The 23,040-nt window shown below is 41.8% G+C and overlaps 1 protein-coding gene across 3 annotated transcripts; it reads right to left on the bottom strand.

Moving 5' to 3' along the window:
• Window positions 1-1,660: 1,660 nt before the first annotated feature.
• On the bottom strand, window positions 1,661-23,008 carry SLC35A5 (solute carrier family 35 member A5). Of its 3 annotated transcripts, XM_045286163.1 has the most exons (8): window positions 22,841-23,008; window positions 21,128-21,258; window positions 19,232-19,380; window positions 16,353-16,451; window positions 15,137-15,270; window positions 11,538-11,605; window positions 5,563-6,343; window positions 1,661-2,685 (listed from the first exon to the last, which is right to left on the bottom strand). In XM_045286163.1, the coding sequence occupies exons 3-8, from the start codon at window positions 19,359-19,361 to the stop codon at window positions 2,617-2,619; spliced, it is 1,281 nt and encodes a 426-aa protein (XP_045142098.1). In that variant the 5' UTR covers window positions 19,362-19,380; window positions 21,128-21,258; window positions 22,841-23,008; the 3' UTR covers window positions 1,661-2,616. The 3 variants fall into 3 exon arrangements, with proteins under 3 accessions (XP_045142098.1, XP_030740300.1, XP_045142099.1); XM_030884440.2 differs by lacking the exon at window positions 21,128-21,258; XM_045286164.1 differs by lacking the exons at window positions 21,128-21,258; window positions 22,841-23,008 and having other exon boundaries at window positions 19,227-19,309.
• Between the last annotated feature and the right edge of the window lie 32 nt (window positions 23,009-23,040).

Here is a 23,040-nt window from a genome sequence, read left to right as displayed (position 1 = left end):
AGAACAAGTGATGAAATTTTGCCAGAACATTCAAATATATATTGTCTGTAGACCATACCCTCCAGGAACTTCCTCTTCTGAGCAGGGCAGTAAGTACAAGGGTGTGACTTGAATACGGCGGACAGGTGGGCAACAGAGGTAAGGCTGGTAACTCGTACGGCAGTGACTCACACACTTCCTACCCTAAATCCTGCCCATTAGCATAATGGACAACTCCCTTCAAAATGGGACCTTAATTACAAGCACTGAGGCTAAGACTTACAACACAATCTAAAATGAGACCACAAAATGGAGGGCAATCAAACCTTTACAGGAGCAGTATTTTGAAATTCCTATGAAACTGCAGTATTTTACCTCAAGACCCACCATAGAGTAGTGGGTACGTGTCCTGCTAACTAAAAGGTCAATGGTTCAAATGCAGAAGCCATTCCGTGGGAAAAAAGATATAGGAGTCTGCCTGGGAAATCCTATGGGCCAGTTCTTCCTATTTGGTCTTACAGGATCATTAGAGCCATCATCAAAATGACAGCCATTTGTTTACATTTTGAATTCATTTCCATAAAATTAAGGAAATGAAGAGAAGAAATGGTTTATAAGATGCATTAGAATGATACCTTAAAATCCAAAATGACAATGACGTACCCAGTAAACAGAAAGCCTCCCTAACCCACTGCCCTCTGCCCTCAAGTTGCTTCCAACTCACAGAGGCCCTTACAGCGTTTCTGACAGTCAATCTCAGCCCCATCTTCCTCCCCAAGAGTAGCTGCTGGATTTGAACCACCAACCCTCCAGTCAGCAGCAATTCAAGACTTTCCGGACAGTGCCCCTGTGGGTTCTACTACTTAAAGCCAACTCTTTTCCTATTGCCATTCAGCTGCATAACATTGGGCAACTAACTATAAAGTCAGCAGTTCGAAAACACCAGCTGCTCTAGAAGAGACAGAGGCGGCTTCTACTCCCATGAGAGTTACAGTCTCGGAAACTCTCAGGGGCATTTCTACCCTGTCCCATAGGGCCACTATGAGTTGGCATTGAAGGATGGCAGTGAGTTTGGTTTTTTTAGTCTATCGCCTGTCTTGCCTTATGAAACCAATTTACTACATGCAAAAGCACCTTGAAAATATCATGCATTATAAAGTGCAGAAAATTACTACTTTAAAATGCTTTCTTTTACTGCTTCTGGAATAACACCATTCATATTTCAATGGAAGGCAACTCTTTGCCTGTAAAGTGGTCCCTTTATTTATTTATTTATTTTTAAAATTTAAAATATTTTTTATTTTAATAAATCATTTTATTAGGGGCTCTTACAGCTAGCGTAACAATCCATTTTTAAAAGCCAAATGATGTTCCACCTTACTAGTAAGAAGAGCCTACCTTGGGCATTGAGCTCTTTTTTTTTTTAAACATTTTATTAGGGGCTCCTACAACTGTTATCCCAATCCATACACACATCAATTGTGTAAAGCGCATTTGTACATCGTTTCTCAAAAAATTTTCTCTCCACTTAAACCCCCGACATTAGGTCCTCATTTTTCCCCTCCCTTCCCGCTCCCCCCTCCCTCATGAGCCCTTGATAGTTTATAAATGGGTATTTTGTCATATCTTGCCCTGTCCGACGTCTCCCTTCACCCACTTTTCGGTTGTCTGTCCCCCAGGGAGGAGGTCACACACAGTTCCTTGTAATCGGTTCCCTCTTTCCTACCCATTATCCCTTTACCTTCCCTGTTTCGGAAGTGGTCCCTTTAAAAAGAACTCTAAAGCACTCGTTTGACAATCTGGTTATGATTCTGAAGTCAGAAGTCTTACTGTTCCTCTGGGGAGCAGGACATGGCACAAAGACATAAATGGCCACAAGTTCTAATCAATAACTTAATTAATAAAATGAAATGCCTTAGTAATTCTCCAAAATATAATAACAATTGTGAGGTCAAGATTTTGTGATATACAACTGAGGAGAAAACAAACAAACTTTCACTTAAATAGAAGCTTTTTCATGCAGAAAAACATCACATGACAACTGAAAATCAAATTTCTCATAAAGTCCTAGAACTTGCATCTTTAGGACAACATTTTGCCCAGGCTACCTTAGCCCCAGCTATATGCTGTCGCCTAGTATTTAGGTCCTTCAACCAAATGTTTAACTAAGAGTCTTATTTTCAGTTACAAAATGAGAATGTCTAAGGCCTCAATATTCAAAGGACAACCTAAGTGATGCTTTGATGTTCCGACAGGAAGAGTTTGGCATGCAGACTAGAACTATGTAATTATTAATATCTGACAAACTGCTCTCTCGTTGTATAGTCAAGAGGACACAGCATCACGACTGCACATTTTTTGGAAGCTGGAAGACAAGGAAAACAATCTGCAAGCATATCTTGTCAAGTACTTGTCAAGCACCGTTGTAGGCTATTGTTGCAGTCGTCATCCTGTTGATTCTAGGGCAGTTCCTTAGAACTGTTCCGTCTGAGGGTACTTGAAATCTTGGATGGAAGTGTTTAACGAATGGTTAGATATAAGTAAAGAATATTTTAGAGACAGCTTTAGTTTATCAATGTCAAATGCTGAAACTGTGAAAATTAGGTTTTCAGAGGTTGCCAAAGAGCTGGGTATTAATCAGAAATTATCTTCATCTGACTCATTGTCACTCTTGGGTTTTGTAAGTCTCTCCAGTTCTTCTCCATCCTATAAGGAAACAGAAAATTAACAAGAGACAGGCCCTTTTAAATAAAAGCTCAATGATAACTGATTCATGCCATGGGCTGTATTTAATTAGAGTACTAGTCCATGCTGCTTAAAGAGCCATGGTGGCATACTGGACGACACACTGGGCTGCTAACAACAAGAGCAGCTGTTCAAATTCACCAGCTGTTCCCGAGAAGGAAGATGAGGCTTTCTGCTCCTAAACAGATTTGCAGCCTTAGAAACACAGAGGGAACAACAGTTCTACTCTGTCTGATAGGGTCACTCTGAGTCAGAATCGACTCAGTGAGCTTTTATTTTCATCTGTTGCTTAGTGCCCTTGATATGCTCAGTGAAGTAGAATGTAATATAATTTTGGCATGTGCAAAACCTGTATTTCTTATTAAAATGTGAAAGCTATATTAAAACTTTATAGGGATCCTGCTTCTGACCATCCTTGTCTGAAGGACATTGCTGCAGCTGCTGATGCAGCTGCTGGCTCAGGCTGAGGAAGGGCCCACAGAAGCAGGTGCAGCAGGAGCAAGTGAGAGGGGAGGGGGCGGAGCACACTCAGCCAAAATTCTTCCCCCCACCTGAGCATCAGGTGCGGAGGAGGCCCAGCACTTGCTGCCACCCACCTTGCCCTCTATGGAGTCCCAAAACCCAAGCCTAGGAGAACCATGTCCGCTGCCTCACTTGACTGTATCCCACCTGGGTCCTGGTGCTATGAAAGGGTCTTTAAAATGATTAGAGGAAATTAATAAAAAGCAGAGTTGCTTTTCCTTTAACAAACAAAACTTAAATGGGACCATGGACAAGTGGTTGGATGGTGTCCCTAATGGACATTTTGTGATGCTTATCTGTCTCAATATCAACTGGTCAAATGAAATAACTATGTAAGTTTTTTGAAAGTTAATTTTAGAAGTGCACTGATATAAAAAAAATGCACAGTACTTGGGTTTCAAAGGCAACAATACGAACAACAGCACCCTCTGCTGGTTTTAAGGGGAAATATTAAAGGGTGGAGAAAGGTATAAATCAGGCACTCTCTGGTTGCTGCTACCATTAGGGTCAGCAGTTCGAAACCACCAGGTACTCTGCGGGGAAAAGATGAAGCTTTCCACTCTCATAACGAGTTCTGTCTCAGAAACCAGCAGCGAGCAGTTGGACCCTGTCCTATAGGGTGAGTTGGAATGAAGTTGACGGCAGTGTGGATTTAAAAGGTCTGGTGCTGTAGTGTGTTCAGCTGCTCACCACCACAAGGTCAACGGTCTGAATTCCCAGCTGCTCCACAGGAGGAAGAGGAAGGCCAGGCTGTCTACTCCTGGAAAGATTTAAAGTCGGAAACCCACAGAGGCCGTTTTAGTCTCTCCCATAGGCTTTCCATGGGTCGCAATCGACTCCGTGGCAGTGATTTTTGTTTGTTTTCTTACCTACATTGATTTTCTTTTACTCAAAAAGTAGGGCAAGCATTGCTGTCAGTCTATCGGTTGGGGGAAAACAATGTCTCCTGAGAGTAGATAATTTGGCACCTGAGCATCCAATTTTTGTCGTAAAACTGCAGTGTCACCAATTCAGGGGCCTTACACTAAGCTCTACTAGGAACTCGTAACAGGCAAGAGCTTCATTTTCTCAAGGAGTGAAATGTTTATGTAAGCAGTATTTCATATTTCGTGTATTTATGTAAACTGAAATCTAGAGCTAGAGGAATGGCTTATAATTTATTTAAACACATATATAATTTAACTCCCCATGGCAGTTACATAATCTATCAATTTATGCAGGGGTGGAGTCTAGCCTGTCAATCGGGTCACAGCCAATGAGGTCTCTGTGTGAGCGTCTGGCCTTCTCCTACGGACTCTGGGAGCTCTTGTCTTCTCCCTGGAGACAAGACACATACTTGCTGGGAGACTTTCCTAATGACAAGCCTGATGGAGCTACTCTGGAGCCAGAGGAGCCACACAGAGACTCAAACTAACGCTAAGATGCTTCCATTGCTGAGATGCTTCCACTGCCACTGGATCCACGAGACTTTCCACCCACTGGCCTGTGATCTTCCTGCATTCAGCGACATTGCATAGGTTGAAGGAGTCTGACAGGAATTTATAGGCTAGTATCATATACATATGGGCTATATCCAGACTACTGGACTTGATCTGGACTGGGCTGGGATGTTTTCTTAATATATAATTACTCTTTATATAAAGCTCTTTCTTATACACATACGAATGTCTATTAATTGGTTTCTCTAGTCAACCCGGACTAACACACTCCCTAAAGGCATCTCCAAGTGATAATTAATTTGCTATTAACATGACTGAGAGAGCCTTCTAAAAACAACTAGGCAATTGGCAGATATTCAGAATCGCAGCATAAGCATTTGTCTACAAAATCTTTCTCTTCCATTTGCAGAGACCTTGGTGAGATCAGTAGGCTTTGCTCTTCTAGAATGCTGGTTTACCATCAAGTCACTACAGGGAGAATCAGGAGCCAGGCTCTTTACTTAACAAGACTTATCAATGGCATAAGATCACGTTTTCTTATGAATGAGGCTTTTCTCTACAGCTGAGGTAAAGTGGAAATAAGAGTGGAATAGAAGTCAGGCCCTATGGATCTAATTCTGGTTCTTTTATTAGCGGTAAACCACTTTGCCTGAGTTGGCTTCTACCTAGGGGGACAGGCCAAGATACCGTAACTTGCGAAGCATCTTCTGGCTCTGTGATGCCACACATTCCTAAGGTCCTCGAGGCTCAGATTTATACTACTCTTTTGCTCTGCACTCAAGTTACTACAGGAGGATTATCTTTCAGTCACCGACATCCAATGCATTCTTTATTAAGGAAAAAAAAAAAAAAAAAAAGCAGCATCCTCACAACTTACCCCGCTGGAACGCTCCCGGAGAATGCAGCTCAGATCGCGGAGCCTGTCTTGCCTAGGTGCGTACTCCAGACCTGAAGGCTTACTGGCATTATAAATAAATATTGAGAGGAGGACTGACGGGGCCTCCAAGAAAAACTCCAGGGAGGGCCTGAAGTCGAACACCAGGACAGACACTGTTGTGATGATGACAGTGGTGACCTGAGCCATCAAGACATGGAACATGTTGTCCAGGAACTTGAGGATGAAAGCCACCGAGAGGCCCTGCAAGGCGGTGACAAATATAAGGGCGACTGAAAATGCATTGTGGCCATAAAAAAATCCACAGTTCTGCACCTGATCCCGTTTCCTGCTTTGCAGGCCCAGGGTGAGCGCGTTAAAAAGAACGCCAAAGAAATAGAGCTTGCTGTTCTGAATGAAGATGCTTTCCGTGAGCTGGTCCCCCTCCTTCAGTATCTTCTCATTATAGATATTGGCCATGGAGGAAATGAAACACTGCACGATAATAAGAACATGGCCCAGGCCAAGGCGGAAGTGACTGAAAACCCTGGCCGTGGTGTTCCACCCGGTTTCCGGAAAAGTCCACTCCTTTGCTGTGGTATTGCCATTTCTGGGGTGCTCCTCTCTGAAGAGCAGGCAGGAATTGGATGGGCGGAAGAAGGCATCATGATGAAACCCATGTCCTGCTAAGTCATGCTGTGAAGTTGTGGTTCCAGCAGTCAGGGCCACGATAGACAAAAACAGGATCAGGAGGGAGGCCCACTGTATCCAGTTTAGATGCCGCCTGTTCAAAGATGAACACAAGATTTTACTCCCGTTGTTTCCATTTGCTTTATCAATTATTTCAACTGACAAATCAGACACTCAAGGGTGCAGCTGGACAAACGAATTGCTAGCATTCCCCACAATTCAGGCTTGAAGGAGAAGTTGGCTCCGCTGCTTCATAAACATGGTAACTTTTCTTCTCTAGTAGCTCTCCCTTAGAGACAAAGAGCCACTTCTCTTTGTAGCCTTTTGGTCAACCTCGAGGCTTTACGCACTAAGCCTTCTTTTCACATCCAGAGGCGATCTTCGGCTGGGGCAGCACTTATCATGTAAATAATACCTATTCTTGATTTGTCTATGATATCGTGTGCTGTCTATAACTTATTTGCTCTAAAGTAAGTTATATCAAGGATTGTTAACCTGGTGCTCATGTGTCAGAAAGTATGTGGGTGAGCTTTAGGAACCTGTGAATTCTTGCATTGGTTTTCATCTTCTACATCTATCGGTGAACTTCTCCCTGCTAGGAAGAGTCTTCAAAGTTTTGTCAAATCTTCAAAGCTAAGCTTCTCATGAGCCAAAAAAGATTTAGGGAGGAAGCTAGCTCTTGAATCCATGATCTAACCATAAGACATTCATTATTCAGTAAACTGCTGGCTGATTAAGCAAGAGGGGGGGAAAAAGTCTTTTGGGCAATGTTCCATAGTTTACAAAGTCCTAACGATGTTCTTGCTTTTTTAAAGGAGGGAGCTAACAACAAACTTATGAGATACAGTAGAAAAGTATTATGATTGTTCCACTTTGTTGTTGACTTACATTGAATAAGCAATCACTACGTTCTAGATATCTGGGGGAATCAACACTTAATCTCCATCCTTAGGATTCTGGACTTCAATAAGGGAAACAGCCAGGATGCTAACTAGGAAGAGGGGTGAATCATGATCTTTTGGGCCTTCCTCTGGATCAATGCACCCCTCAAACATAATTCTGAGCTCTCAAACTTCCTAAGTAGGCAGATGTATCTGCTTTCACCAAGGTTCAATAAAGTCTGCTACTGTGCCGCTGTCAAATGATTAGCCCAATCGAGTAGCACATCGGGTACACTTCCACTGCTACATGTCTTCTGTGTGTATGTCATTCTCAAAGTCCCAGAGCTAAACTTGGTGATGCGGGTAAGCATAAGCCTTTGCTAGGAGGTCACAAGAGATGTTTAATCTCTGAAGGTGTATATGTATCTGGTATATATAAAGCAGCAGAAAGGAATGAGAGTGGACAAAAGTAGAGACAAGAAATGGATGCCCAATTAATTTTTTTAAAATAAGTGAGTTACAGACAAATGAGGAATGATATATTCTACAATCTATTTCTTGAAGTTTTTGCCACATGACCTCAATATTAGATGTGTATATAGGCTATACATGATTATTTAAAATAATACACTATGAGTAGAAAAATTAAGTTCAGCAGTTCAGAAGAAATTATTAAAGACAAATCACAAAAGTATTACACTCAATTTATGTATACTCACTACCTTCAAGTAGATTCTGATAGAACTGCTGACGGCCTCATCTTTTCTGACAGAGCAGCTGGTGGGTTCAAATTGCCAACTGTTGTTACTAACAAACAGAGCACTGAGCCTACTGCGCCTGTAAATCATGCCTCACGCACTGCCACTGAGAGGATTTCAACTCACACTTACCTTCACATGGGAGAGTAGAGCTGTGAGTTTCCAAGACTGTAAATCCTTCTGGGAGTAAAGCCCCAAGGAAGAGCTGGTGCTTTCTAACTGCTGAACTTGTAGGGAGTAGCCCAGCGTGTAACCCACTACACATCACCGGGGCTCCTCTGAATTAGGTATAGGTGAGTGAATACAAAAGACTAGGGGGAAAACAATAAAAATGCTCGGACAATTCTACTTGAAAGTATTTTTAAGGCCTGTTCCACTCCCCCCCCAAAAAAGTGCAATCAGAAATAATGGATGACGCAAAATGTGTTCCTTCATGTAAGAAAACTGAATTTTAGTCCACAAACATCACTCATATTCAAAGGCAACGTTGACACCAAAGAGAATGCCTGACTAAAAGTCCACTTGGAGATTTTAAGTTAAAATAAAGGTACCTCTTTGATTTGATACTTCAAGGAGTTTTCTTGCACAAGGATGTATAAATGGTGTTCAGTACGAGCATGCTGATCCTACTCGGTGGCGTAAGCTACGGAGGATCCTGAGAACGAAGAAGTGGCAAGCCCTGCACAACTGCTGCCCCAGCAACCACATAACCCCGTTCTCAGCAGGCACAGGGTGGCTGGCAGCAAAGTTATCAAAGATTAGAAAGACTTATCGAGTGAATGACTGTGAAGAACAGGCCACGACTACAAGGGATCACCCCACCTTTATTGGGGGGTTTGACAGCAACCACATTTGACTCAAACTTTCCAAGATACCTATCGTATGCTTCAAAACATTTTCTAAATGATGTTTTCCAAAGCTTCTCTTTGAAGACATCAGAGAAACGTAAGTATTTTCTTTTTGTAAAAGTGAGTGCTTGTCTTGGTTACCTTTTGCCCTAAACTTCAAGGTCAGGAGGGTATTATTTCTCAAAGCCACGTCAAACAGGGCTGCAGGGTGCCGACCCCATTTCCTACGTCCCCGTGGACACGCTTCAGTGAGCAATGAGCACATCCGAGTGTCTCTCCAGGAAAGAAGAGAACATCAGCAGGGTTGACCCCTGTCTTCTTCCCACTTCCAAAGTCCTCCAGCCAGTAACCTGAGCATTCATCACGACATTTAGTTTGTCCTACTTCTGTAGCCTCATAGTCTTTAACTGTATAAGAAAAGGTGTTTGATGGCTTTGTTAGAGGCAAGTATCCAAGATAAATGCTTTACTAATCTAAGTGAAAGATGAATTATGTATGGCAAACAAGAACATGTGCTAGAATGCTTACACTGCTATCCCATAATCGATATATCATTGCACACAGCAAGATATTCAGCTATTCATAAAGAATTATAGAACAACATATATCACACCAACAAAAAGATAAAAAAAAGAACAAATATTAAATGACTTAAGGTGAATAAAAGATAGTACTTCAAAGACATTCTCACAAAAGGTGTTAGTTGCCATTGAGTGGACTCTGACTCATAGCTACCCCACGTCCAGCATAATAAAGGGAATAGTATTACTTATCACACTTTATCTTAGAGCAGCTTCTCAGTGGATTTTTGAATTGGTAAAATTAAGATCCACCCAGTAAGCTAACTTAGTGCCTGTGAAAATAGAATGGAGTTTATATTGTGCCTTTAATGTAGTTAAATATTCATTCAGAGATGCTGAAACCAATGCAAATGCATAACTAGCCACCTGTAAGATTGCACTAAGATTAACAGTACATAAAAATGTTAATTAGAAAATATACCATTTATGTATTAAAAGCAAACATTTAAAATTTACAGGGCAAATAGACTTGATTTGGTTAAACTAAGAATTTTCTTACTAGAAATAGTTAAATGGTTAGAGTTTTAATAGGGGATATTTTAAAATGAGGCATACCTAGGGTTACTGGCCAACTTCAAGTATTATCTCCTCTTTGCTAAATTTAATTTTAATATGTAATTTTACACAGTACTTGCATACTGTAGCCTTTACATAGTACTTATGTATTGAATGTGTAGCCACACATTGTCATTCATAGGAAAACTCATTACTTTAAAATCACATTTTTTAATCCTTTACTCCTTTACTAGCAAGCATTATGTCTTGCAGTCATTTTTTCCCCTAGAAATCCATTTCTAATTTTATCAAAGCACTCAATTGCGTATTCACTTTCTCAATAGCCAAAGACAAGTATAAAACTGAGAAACACCACAACAAATATGACAAGGTGCTTTTATTTTTACCATCATCATGGTGATTTCCCAAGACTTCAAATCATGTTGAATGGTGTTCTTTAAATTATTAGCTAATTATTTCCACAATTTATAAATGAAGATGATGCATAATGCAAGTTTCAATGTACTTGAACATTTGAACTGGACAAAATGGGAAACTCACTCCCTTTTCCCCCATCTTTCATATTAACTATTAAACCGAATGTTTCCTTGGGGCCAAAAAAAAAAAAAAGTTTCAGAAATTCCCCAGCGCAGAGAACATGGCCTCATCAATCCACCTAAGAAACTGACGTTCACACCTGTGCGCCAAGCCATTCTTCCTTCTCTACACATTATAAAAACACACTCGCACAAAGCACACTGAGAAACAAGGAATTATAAAAGTGCAATTAAACAAGGAATTACACAAGTGCAAAACTGAGAAATGCCACGACAAATATGACAAGAAGGTGCTTTTATTTTTACCATCATCATGGAACAAGTTAAACGGCAGTCAAGTATCCAGATCGGGTGCCGCCCCCACCGCCAGTCCCTTTCTGGACAATCCTATCCTGGCCTTTCCTTCCAAGCAGAGCCTAGTTCCCTAAACATGTTTCTAGTCTGCAGTGGTCCTCCTGGGCTGGAAAAGGCTGAGGAAGGCATTTTGAAAAACATAAAAATCTATCGTTATTACCTCAAATTTCTCATGTGAATCCAGCCCATGAAAGCTTACAGTAGGCACTCACCTCGAGAGTGCAATGACAAATGTGTCTCCATGCTCTCATGAGGGGGCCTGCTAGCAGAGTGGCCAGGAGCCGGGCGCTCGCCATAAGCTCAGCATTTCAAAGCCACTCACCACTGCTCGGAAGCCGGGGCTCTCTACTCCTGTCAACAGTTACAGTCTGGACACCCAGGCAGACAGGTCTACTATAAGGTCAGAATGTACTTGAAGGCAGTGAATTTGTATTTTTGTTTTGATCCTTTCCGAGTTACCAATGTATTCATTCTAAGAACCCTGTGGCTTCCCCCAAATGCACAGAGATTCTACAAAAGCTTGTGACCCCTCCCACCCCCCGAAACTCTGGCACTAAAGTTTAAAATACCAATTATAACCCATACACCCATACAACTATCTTTTTCATGATGCTCAAAATTTCCCTACATCTCATCCCAGAGGAGTTAGCCAGGCTAGCTTTCCAGCTGGGAGAAACAACTTCTTCACCCACCAACCCAACCAGGACTAAAACGGAGGCCTTCGGAGCCTGAAGGCTGTGCTCTGAGTGTATGAACTCAAAGGAGGCCGGGCCATTTCAAAGTGCAATTTATGCTTCCACGGCAAGTTACTTACTTCAGCACTATCCTGAACAGAAGAGCTGTTGTGATAATGCTAAAATTTGAGAAGAGAACAGCCATGGCCTGGAAAGAAAGGGAAGACAGAGTTACAACCCAAACAAAGCAGTGACCTCAGAAATCTCCCAGCTGGGTGGTTCACCTCATGGACACACACAAAAAGCTTGGTTGTAAAAAAAAAAAAAAAAAAAAAAAAAGCAGGGTTATTTGGGCAGCTATTTCACTAGAGGAGTAAATCTCATTTTTATTGATTGCTGAATTTATTCCGAAATGACCAAATCATTGCAAAGGCTTTGAAAATAATGTAGTTAAATCCAGCAAATGCCTGAAAAGAATCTGCATGTGCAATCTGAAGGTACTCAAACTAACAGTCTGCTCAGACACTGAGGGCTGTCCCACTCAGGAAGCACACTCTGTCCAGCTCTGACTGTGCTTCCATGGCCAGAGAGAGGTCAGGCACTGGTAGGCCCACTTACCTGGTAAGAAAATGGAGGCATGGGCTTGTGAGCATCTTTACCTTCAAAGATCATCAATTTTCTTGGTTGAACAGAAGTCACTCAATTCCAAACTAATCATTGACAGTCTGATTTACATGTAACTTTAAACAGTTAGGAATGTACTATGCTAGATTTCATAGTTTACTTTGTGAATTCAGCATAGTTCACACCTGAAAGCATTCATCAGAGTAGGTATAGACTTGGTGGGTTGGGCTGCTAACCACAAGGTCAGCAGTTCAGAACCATCATTCACTTTGCAGGAGGAAGACGAGACTTCCTACTCATGTAGAAATGCACAGGCTCGGAAACCCAGAGCGGTAGTTCTGCTCCGTCCTGCAGGGCGGCTCTGGTTGGAATGAACTCAATTGAGTTTGGTTGCTCAGAAAGAATGGAATTCGACTACTGCTCCTCAAAACTACATTTAACAGTATTAACACAATCACGTAACACATGCTCGACTGACTTCTCACTTACTTTCCACCTGGCTATCATCTTTAAGATGATTAAACCCTGAAGACTATCTATAACTATAACTTCTACAGACTACCTACAACTTCTATCACCTATGATAGCAGACATGGCTCATCAAAAGCAGAGTGTAGGAAACATCTAGCAACAACTCCAAGTATCTACTATTGGAGTTAGAATAAAATGTATGGAAATTCCCATTTTCAGTGCATCTCTGCAGAGAACACTACTTTATAACCCCCCCACCCCCACCCCCGTTAGATGACCAGGTGAAGAGGAAATAAAACGTGGCCCAGAAGAGTGCAGAAGTGGTGGCTGTGATCAAACCTAACAATGGCAGGACAGTCACTTCGAACCAGCAGACGGGCTGGCCTGATCAGCGCTGAAGACGCCAGTCAAATACTTAAATCAAGTGGTGCAGCAAAAATGAAGCACCAGAGCCCTCTGCCCACAACCTCCTCTGCACCTCTCCTTCAGTCCACCTCCACGGGCCCAGGCACAGAAATACCATTAGTGTGGTGGCTGGTACTGTGTAACGCCCGTGGTCGGACAGTCAGGAAGGAAGAGCACAGTAAACGCCTGCAAGAACAAGGACGCTGCAATCTTCCAGCAGCGCACAAAACATCTGATTCTGAACCAGCTTGCTTCATACAAAGAACTACAACAAACCTATGTTTATTTGACATGAGTACGTTTGTCGTTGGGTAGGACGAGGCTCAGATTTGGGGGTGGGAGCGAGGTGGAGGGGGTGGAGAGAATAATTTAGAGGCGAATAAAAGCTGGGCAAACACTCTGATTCCAATGCATAGCAACCCTATAGGACATGGCACTGCTACTTAGGGTTTCTGTGACTGTAAACTCATTTGGCCAACTGCCCCCTTTACACAATAAATAAATAAACAAACATTTCCCTGGCAATTGAAAACTTTACTATGGCCCTATAATCTAGGGTTAAAGTGTGGATACCTGTTTTTGCAGTCTCTCCCCACTTGCCCCTGATCGCTCAACTCCCAATTGCCCACTTTAGGAAACACTAATAATCCTTATGGGAGCTGGGAGCCTAGCCTTTCTCGTGTAGAGTGGCAAATCCACTTGAATCAACAACTCTTGAGGTTAGAAGCCCAAGGTTTAACTTATTAGACTACCAAGCCTCCTTCTACTAACATGGATCGCAGAGCAAAAGGAACTTTCAGTGGCCAACTGCCCCAGGTTCCTGCCTTGGGCCCGTGTGGTATCACTGTTCTAGTTCTATCGAAGCTGCAGCAACTGACACTCAGGGCAGTTGGGATTTGCCAGTTACACAGCTTTACAGTAGTGGGAAAGAGTCACTCTGCTGTGCTGAGCTGAAGTGCTCTTTCGCTACTGAACAATCCTCTTCCTACTCTAAAAGCGAGCTGCTTATGTGACGGGGCTTCAAAAAGGTCATGAAAAAAAATTCCATTATCCTTTTTTTAAGGGTGCCCTCTATTATCTTTTAATTCCATTTTCCCACAACTTTTGTGAATCAGCCTCTGTGTATTTACTAGCTTTATGTGGAGGACCGAGGCCTCTAAAAAGCTAATCCTAATCAAAACGCCTTTATATATATTTTTAAAAAATGTAAAACATTTTGGCAAAAAAAGTTTGAATTTGTAAATATTGGGAGAAAGTGTATACATTAGAAAAAAGTAGATATACATGCAACTCCTCAAACTGAATAATAAATAAAGGCAGAAGACCAAGCAGTGGCTTCCAATGACTAATGGCTCTCCCAGTTGAGAAAACGGATGCTGAGAGTGATGGAAGTATCTTAGCATATGAATTATAAATAGCACTCATCCTTGAGAGGATGTGATTCCTAGCTTCAGACAACTTATTAAACAAACAAAAAAACATGAGCGCAAGCAAACATTATTATGTGGGAAACTGGGAAGAGTACCAAACACATTTTGTTTGGTACACAAACTCATGACCGTATGCATTGGAATCCCATTAACAGTACTTTTTAACTTAACCCTGTACAAACAGAATATATATAATGTATATTAAAGTACTGATAAAGTGGCAAAGTTCAGAAGGGTTAGGAAAGGAGACATGGAAATGGACCAGAAAGGGAGAGTAAGACAAATGATGGTACGTTGTGGAAACTGCAAACAAGGGCATGAATAAAATGTGTATGAACTGTTGAATGGAAATCAGATTTGCTCTGTACATCGTCACCCAAGTCACAATAAAAAGTCTAAAAAGAGTTTAGAATTTTAAAAAATGGGTGAGATAAGGGGGAAAAGGAGAAGTACACAGATGGTCTAATACTCGGAAGTCTGAGCCCAAGGCCTTGAAACTGAAGTCATTGTTGGAGGCTCAGCAATTAGGCAGAGTGAATAAGGTCACAGAGGGAGGCTTTGGTGCCAGGCACCCACAGGGCAAATCTGACAGCCATAAGCACAGTTACATATATTAATGTGTGACAGCGGGAGGATCTGGGAAGCAGATGGGCAATTCCGTGTGCAGAAGATTCTGGGAAAACCCCAGGAGAGCCAGTGAAGGAAATGGAAAGCTAAGAATGCATGGGAAATGATGAAAAAGGAAGTGTAGGTAATGGAATTCAATTTTTCATAACATTTCATTGTTCTTTTCTTGGATATGTACTTACAGGCTGAAGATAGGATAAGACATAGAACACAATCAAATTATCCAGGAAATACAGAAAGGCAGGAATGGACCACTTCATAAAATTGAAGAATTGCTTCCAGGAACCACATCTAAAATGTCGACTTTGAAGATCTTCTAAAAAAACAAAACAAAAGCAATATAGCAATAAGCAAGCAGTCCTAACAGGAAAGCTCATATATTTAGTGAAAGTAAGTAGATCTGATTACTGACACAATTCCTTAGAAGTGGCTTTGTGCACTTGCCTCCATAAATAACTACTAGGCTTAAGAAATCAATGCCAGTACAGCACTTTATTACTGTCTTTCTTTATGCCTCTGTTGAGCTTCACCATGGACAACCCAGAACAGATTTAGGATGTCAGTACTCTGAATCCCTGTTAACTTGAGATAGCAGGAGGGTATGTCCAAAATGCTCCCAGAGTTCCAGCTCAGACATTCATGAATTTATTCCAAACAAAATGTGTTTACACTTGTCTCCGCCAAGGATGGCTTGCAGGCAAGTTCCCGCAATAATACACCGTCTCAGTCTCTACTGGAGTGACTTCCAAAAAATAATTGAATCAAAACAGTGACTTTGACAAAAATCTGTAGTTGTGGTAGGAGGCTATCCATTCTGCCAAACACTTGATGCCTTATATAATTAATCATTTGAGGAATTAGCACCACTTTTGATATGTGTGGAAACTGAAGCTTAGAGACTTTAATAAGTCATCTGCCTCAGAACACTCTCTCAAATGCCAGTGAGCTACTCCATGTGTCCTGCAGGAAAAGGGCACTGGAATATTTCCACATGCTACTTGTCAAATAAGACAGCAGAGTGATTGAGATGGATCCTGACTTGGAAGAAAACTCACATGTTATGCGATCCACCATAAAAACAAGGTAGAGTAATGGTAAAGATACAGAAAAACCTGGGGTGGAGTCCAGGCTCCGCTCCTTCCTACCCACCCTGTCTGTCCACCTGCAGCATGTGGGTTGTCATAAAGAGTTGCGAGCTCACAAGAAAATCAATGCTTAAACATCTGTCGATGCCATCCTGGTCTGCCAGCATTAATAACGATGCCTACCATTATTCTGAGATAGCATCCGGATTGCACTTTTGCTTCCCTCTATGTAAAATTAATGAAGTATTTTCACCTCTAAAATACTTTGATCTTGTGGTTTTTAACAGAGATGTGGTATCATTTCAAGACTCACCTTTCTTTATAACCCAGAACGACACAAGCACACAGAAAACAAGCTTGACCAGTTCTGAGCAAACATTCACAGTAGTTGGAAGATAATCGTATTTGTTCTCTGTAACAGAAATGATTATTATTAACTATTTTACTATAATGATTCCACACAGTTAATAATTTGCACATACTTTTAAACTTAAAAGTTGGATTTCAATATAGGTTTTACTCAACCTTACCCAGTTGGTTTTGCTTTTTTGGATTCCTAAGTAAATTCATCTAATGTATTAACTATCACTACCCTATTTAACTTTTTTATTATCCTTGAATTTGATCAACATACCTCTCATATTCTCATCCAAGCTGCTGGTAAATTTGTTGAGAAGGCTAGAGCCAGGGGCAAAGAAAACTAAGAAAAATAAATGTCATGGCGTTAAGTACAAGTTTCTACACTGACCATTAATGTAGATTAATGGGACCTGGCTTGTCAACTAATTACAAAATCTAGCTGAATTATTATCCAGCTCATGATTTTTCTTGGGTGACTACCTTGCCAAAATCAAGACACAACTCAGTTTATTTTCTTAACTCAGAGTTTTACAATTTATTTCACATTGGGATACATAGAGAAAATGTCAGTATTTCCTTGGGATCAAAGTTTTTTTGGGGTGCAAGAAGGAAGCTAAGGCAAGAGGCAGCTGGTCCAGCACCCTGCCTGTCCCTAGGGCTGCGAGGAAATACTTGGGCAGCTATGTTCTAACTTACGGGCCAATCTAATTAGGAAGTGAGGTTTGGTTAGCACACCTTGGTCCTAGCAGTTACTCCAACCAACTTAGTTCATAATTTTGCCAAAAGCAAGAATAAACTTTATCAGATCCAATGCATAGGAATGGATTTTCCTTCCTTTGAGAATATTTGTTCATTTCTCTTGGTCATCGTACCAAAAACCCAAACTAGCAAAGTAAGGATGAAAAAAGCCTGGTTGACCTTCTCTCTGGCCATGAACTTCTTTCTTCCTCATTTCTAAAGTTTCCCCTGCCCTTCTGGACCCACTGACTCAACTCTGTATTCATCCTTGCTCCTGAAGCACCCTGTACACTTCTGTACCCATTTTTGTCACAATGTATTCGAGTTGTTATTCAGTTATCTGCTTTCCCCTGGAATGTAAACTCAGGAGTCACAAAGAATAAGGATGGAGCTGCAGGCCTCATGGAACTTAGCAGCTAAAACTATGTAACCTCTCCCGACTCTGCCCATTGCTTTTCCTCCTAATAGTCCCAGCTCAGCTGGGACACCATCAATTTACCCAACATACACACCCGAAATCTTTGAGCTATGCCAAGGTTTTAATCGCTAACCCTCATATTTAGGACATCCTCCTATGTATTCTCCAATCCACATTCTGCTGTAAGCTACAAAGTCTTAATCATCTGTGGCAGGAATTGGCAAAAACACCTTACCTGGTGGCTATCTTGTTTCTAGTCTCTTCCTTTTCAGTCAATCCTCCACCCAACTGCCACAGCTATCATTCTAGCTATTACCCCTATTTGTCATACTGCAAGCATTACTTGAAGCCCTGCACTATTGCTACTACCTGTCCAGCAAGCACACCTTCACCCTCGCCCAAATTTTTAACCCTCAACTACCTGTTGCCTGCACAGCCTGCGTTATTACACCTCTACTCCTTTGTATCAGCAGCCCTGGTGATACTATGGGTTAGGCACGGGGCAGCTAACAGCAAACCACAAGCCGCTCCAGGGGAGAAAGATGAGCCTGTGTTCTAGTAAAGGGTGCTACGGCAAGTCAGAATCAACTTCACGGGAGAGGGTTTAGTTTGGAATTCCTTTTGATAAGCTGGTGCCTAGTTTGTCTTCTTGTGTATCAAATGTCACCTAACTAGGGAAGTGTTCCCTGACCCTTCTGAACTCTGCACCACCCCCTCCAAAACAGAGTATTATTACTTTCTCCCCTCGCCTATGATGGTACCTCCGGTTTATTTTTAAGGAGCTCCAGTAGTACAGTGGTGAAGCACTTAGTTTGCGAATAAAAGGTTGACTGTGAACTACAAGTGACTCAATAAGCAAGGTGTGTCAGCCTGCTTCTGCAAAGATTCCTGCCTCGGACTCCCCACGGGGCACTATGAGTCAGAATCAACGCAACAGCAGGAAGCCTGATTGATTTGACTGCTTTAATGCATTGATTATATTTTCATGGTGTGTTTACATGAACGTCTCCTTTAAGAAAATGAGCTTTTAAGGGCAAAGTCCTTGTTTTACGTACTTTGAAAGCTACTAGTAACTTAGCCCAGTGCCTGGCAGATAAATGTTAACGGAGAGACTTGAATACATATCTGACTCCTAAGTTCATTTTTAAGAGTCAAATATCATTATTTTGTGTGTCCTCAGTAAGGAGTAAGAGGTACTCTACTCAGTTTTGTGGAATTAAACGACATTTACTTAAATACAAATTATTACATTAAAAAGAGAGCATTTCCTACATACTTGTCAAAGCTGGCGATCTGTCCTGTTTTATTGTCCCATTAATATAGCACCTCACAAATGCCAGACGTCCAAAGAGATCTATCCTGCTGCTTTCCAAATAAGCTATAATTATGTATATTGTTATAGGCCTAGAAACACCTGTTGATTGAAGCAATACTCATGTGTAACCATCTGATATGTGTCAAAGGATTATGATTCTGTAGTTGAGTGATCCAAATTTCACCCTGGCTTCAAATTCTTCTTGTTAAATGGCCTAATGAATATAGTTTTCATATGCTTTATCACTCATATGAAGTAGGGTACTTAGTAGGATATTATGATCTCATTTCATCTCCTTTTATCGGAGGACATTAGAGACAACAGTGGGAAGTGCGCTATACATAGTCATGTCTTACCTTACCTTCATTGGCGGAGTATTTCACCAGTAGGATTCGACTTGAGCTTAAAGCAATGAATATAGCTCCCAGCAGGAATGTATACATTGTTGACAGAGAGCAGAGCACAGGAAGATCACAGCACCTGTGTTCCATTCCTTTGGTTTTTAATTTTCTTGGAGAGAAGAACATTTTCATGAGCAAATATCTCATTATATCTATATAAAATGCAGGAATTTTAGGAAAAGTTTCCTGGGAGATGCAAATGTTAAGGACACTGAAAAAAATACCATGGATCTCTGAATAGAAAAGACTTTTTTTTTAAGCTCTCTGGTTATAACTATATAGGAAAAGAGAATAGAAAAATGCATGGGAAACTACAAGTGAAAGGAGATGAAAAAGATAAAATCAACTAGAAAGGGGACTCTAAAGACAGAAAAGTGGGGCCAGATTAGCAGAACCGACAAAAAACCTGACATTTTAGGACTAGACTGGAACGGGTAAGGTCAACTGCAAGAAAGCAAGCTTTTCTGCATTCTGGAGAAGGCATCCATAAAGGCATAGGAACCACTACTTGCTAAAACAACAGTTGACAACTGGGTGTGATTTTGTCCCAAGGGGATATTTGCCAATGTCTGGAGTCATTTTGAAGCACTTGCTGATGACTGATGATGAACAAGGATGACAGCCTTCAATATGGATTACAATTCAATGTAAAGGGAACAAGAATCCTCACAACTGGACAAAGAGACAGCATGAAGGCACATGGAGAAAAGACTGAGGTTGTCAAGGATTTCGTCTTGCTGGATCTAAAATCAACGCTCATGGAAGCAGCAGTTAAGAAATCAAATGAAGCGTTGCATTAGGTAACTCTGTTACACAAAACATCTTTAAAGTTTTGAAAAGCAAGGATTGTTTTGAGAATTATGGTGTGCCTGATCCAAGTAATGATATTCTCAATTGCCTCATATGCATTTGAAAATTGGATATTGAGTAAGCAAAATTGAAAAAGAACCAATGCATATGAATTACGGTGCTGGCAAAAAATATTAAAAGTACCATGGACTGACAAAAGAACAATCAAATCTGTTTTGGAAGAAGTACCACCACAAGGCTCCTTAGAAATAAGGATGGGGGGAAAAAAGAAATAAGGATGGAGAAATTTCACCTCATGTACTTTGGACATGTTATCAGGAGAGACAAGAAGATCATGCTTGGGAAAGGAAAGGGGTAGTGAAAGAGGTTACGATTCTCGATGAGCTGAATTAACATAGTGAGTGGCTACAATGATGGGCTTAAACATAAGAACAACTGTGGGGACTGCACTGGAGTGAGTGATGTCTCATTTTGCTGTGCATCGGATCGCTATGAGTTGAGGGGGGCCAACCTCCAAAACCGAATAGGTCCTAAGGTGCGGTTGTGTAATTGAAGGGTCAATTAAAGAAATATCAGACAAGGCATGCAAGGGCTCACCTCTTCCATGGAGACTGTAACCAGAGAGAGGGAGAGCTAATGTATTCTCCCATGTTTAGTCTGGGCTAGCAAGTCTCCCACCCCCACCCCAAGAACATTAGTAACAGAAAAGGGAGGTACTAGGAGCTTACATGGGACAGGAAGGCAAAAAAGTAACAAGGTGGCTGGTTCTGGAGTGAAGATGGCGGCTTAACCTGGGCCATCCCTGAAATGACCTGAGGTGTCCCAGGGCTCTTCTCCAGGGGAGCCATCTATGATCTTTACCAGAAGGGAGTTGGCTGATCCTAGGATGGGTGAACAATAGGGTCTGCACAGCAGATAGTCTCTGGGCATACTAAAGAGCAGCAAGTGCTTAATAGGAACATCTTTAAATAACCTATTATGGGGAGGGGAGACATGGGGATGATTTTTAGTCAGGAGAATGTGACTGGGATTCATCTCCAACTCACAAATATGAAGGCCTTCCTCCACCAGGGTCTGCCTCCCAGATTCTTTAAATATGACTGTAGAGAATTTGTTCCCATACACTCTCTTCCGGTTCTCGGTTTCCCACCATGAGTCAGAACCGACTTGATGGCACCTAACAACAGAGACATTTTTGGTTATCACAATTGGGTGTGATTGGTAGAGGTCAGGGATGTTACTAAACATCCTACAAGGCACAGGGAAGTTGCTACTCCCATCAAAACATTGTGGTGTTATTGCTGAGAGCCATTAAGTTGGGTCTGACAAATAAAGATCTTCTATACAACACAAAATAGCAAAGTGTTGTTTGCTCCTGCACCTTCCTCACGCCCACGATATTGAGCTAACGGTTGCAGTCACTGTGTCAATCCACTCTTTCCACGGACCCTCTTTAGGAAGCATAACACCCTTCTCTAGGGATTTGAACCTCCTGAGAACATGTCCAAAACAAGCACGACAAAGTCTAACCATCCTTGCTTCTGAGAAGCAGTCTCTAATCCAAAATATCAATGGCACTGAAATTGAGAAGCGCTGCCCTGGAAGCAGTATTCCTTGAGTAAACACAGAAAATGTGCTTGACTGTTAACCGAGAGGTAGGAGGTTGGAATCCACCCAAAGCCTCGGCATCTATTTCTGAAAGATCAGCCATTCAAAGTCTAGAACGAAGACCTACTCTGCCCCACTGAGGTCACCAAGAGTCAACAGTATATTCAATCAGTAACTAGCTCTGTGACTTACAGCTTCCAAGTTGGTTCACTCCATTCTTTTAAGGGTGGGGATAAAGAATGACCTCAATCTACATACTGCTTGCTGAAAATTTCCTACCTACTACTCCTTCAGGAGCTCCTGACAATTGCCATGACTGGAATAGAAGTAGTCATTTTAGAATGTAGAGTCCTCGGTACTAAGGTAGCATTACCTCCTTCATCATGGACAATACTTTGAGATTGACTCATTGTTACCTTTCAATCAATTCTATTATTATCTTTAAAAGCAAAGTCAGCCATCAAGTCAATTCAGACACATCGCCACCCTTCAGGAGAGAGTACAACGGCTCCCTTGTGTTTCAGAGACTGGAAATCTTTTCCTCTCTCCTGGGAGTGGCTGGTTGGTTCAAAACGGTGAGGGCGGGCGGAGTGAGCAACCCAATGCTTAACTCACTGGTCCACCAGCTACTGATGCATCTAGTATTTCAGCTCCTTTTCGCAACACTTCTTCAGTATTCTTTTTTTAATAAACAATTTTGTTATTGTTAGTTTTCATCTTATGAAAACTCGGCTTCAAAAGAGAATTTCTAGGCCGAAAAAGGACTCTGCTACAGACAGGTCAAAATGCAAATGGTTTAAACACTGCTCATTTCCACCCTCCCCGTATTAGAAGGGACCTTAAAAATCAAGAGTCTAATAACCTTTCTTGACACGTTAAAGGCACTAAACCTCAAGCAAGTTAACTTGTCCCAAGACGCCCGGTATATCCATTAGGAATGATACAGATCACCGATGAAGAGCCAGAGGAGAGATGGGGTTAAAATGCCACTACTGACATTTCCACTAAGCACTAAGGTCCAGGACACCAAGAAGATAGCGGGCGGCATCGCCAGAAGAAAGTGTCCCTCTGGAGACGCGTGCGCAGTAGGGAATCACTGGGGCGCGCCCTCCCCTCCCGCAGGCTGTCCTGTGCTCCCGGGGCGCGGTTACCTCGGTCCCTTCTGGGAGCTTGTAGAGGGGGCGCGCACATCCTAGAGCTGGGAAAATTAAATGCCTAGCATCTCTGTAGCAGCAGTAGAGTTTAGAGTCCATAAACGGAGATGTCATGGGAGGGAAAGGGGCCAGAAAGCCTCAGCTATCAAGTCACTTTCCCGGAACTGAAAGCCCGATAAGGTCCTGATGAGGAAAGA

Source organism: Echinops telfairi, unplaced genomic scaffold (assembly GCF_000313985.2).
Source record: "Echinops telfairi isolate 266 unplaced genomic scaffold, ASM31398v2 ScPeMD7_6;HRSCAF=24_0, whole genome shotgun sequence".
Lineage (NCBI taxonomy): Eukaryota > Metazoa > Chordata > Mammalia > Afrosoricida > Tenrecidae > Echinops > Echinops telfairi.
This window is presented reverse-complemented; position numbering and strand designations above follow the sequence as displayed.

Bases quoted from the DNA above. Each gene is read 5' to 3' on its own strand.
- SLC35A5 (XM_045286163.1), bottom strand. From the start codon at position 19,361: ATGGAACACAGGTGCTGTGATCTTCCTGTGCTCTGCTCTCTGTCAACA. The intron at 6,344-11,537 runs GTAAGTAACTTG...ATCTTTGAACAG, and splicing joins CTGTTCAGGATAGTGCTGAA to GCGGCATCTAAACTGGATAC. The intron at 2,686-5,562 runs GTAAGTTGTGAG...GTTTCCTTATAG, and splicing joins TCCGGGAGCGTTCCAGCGGG to GATGGAGAAGAACTGGAGAG.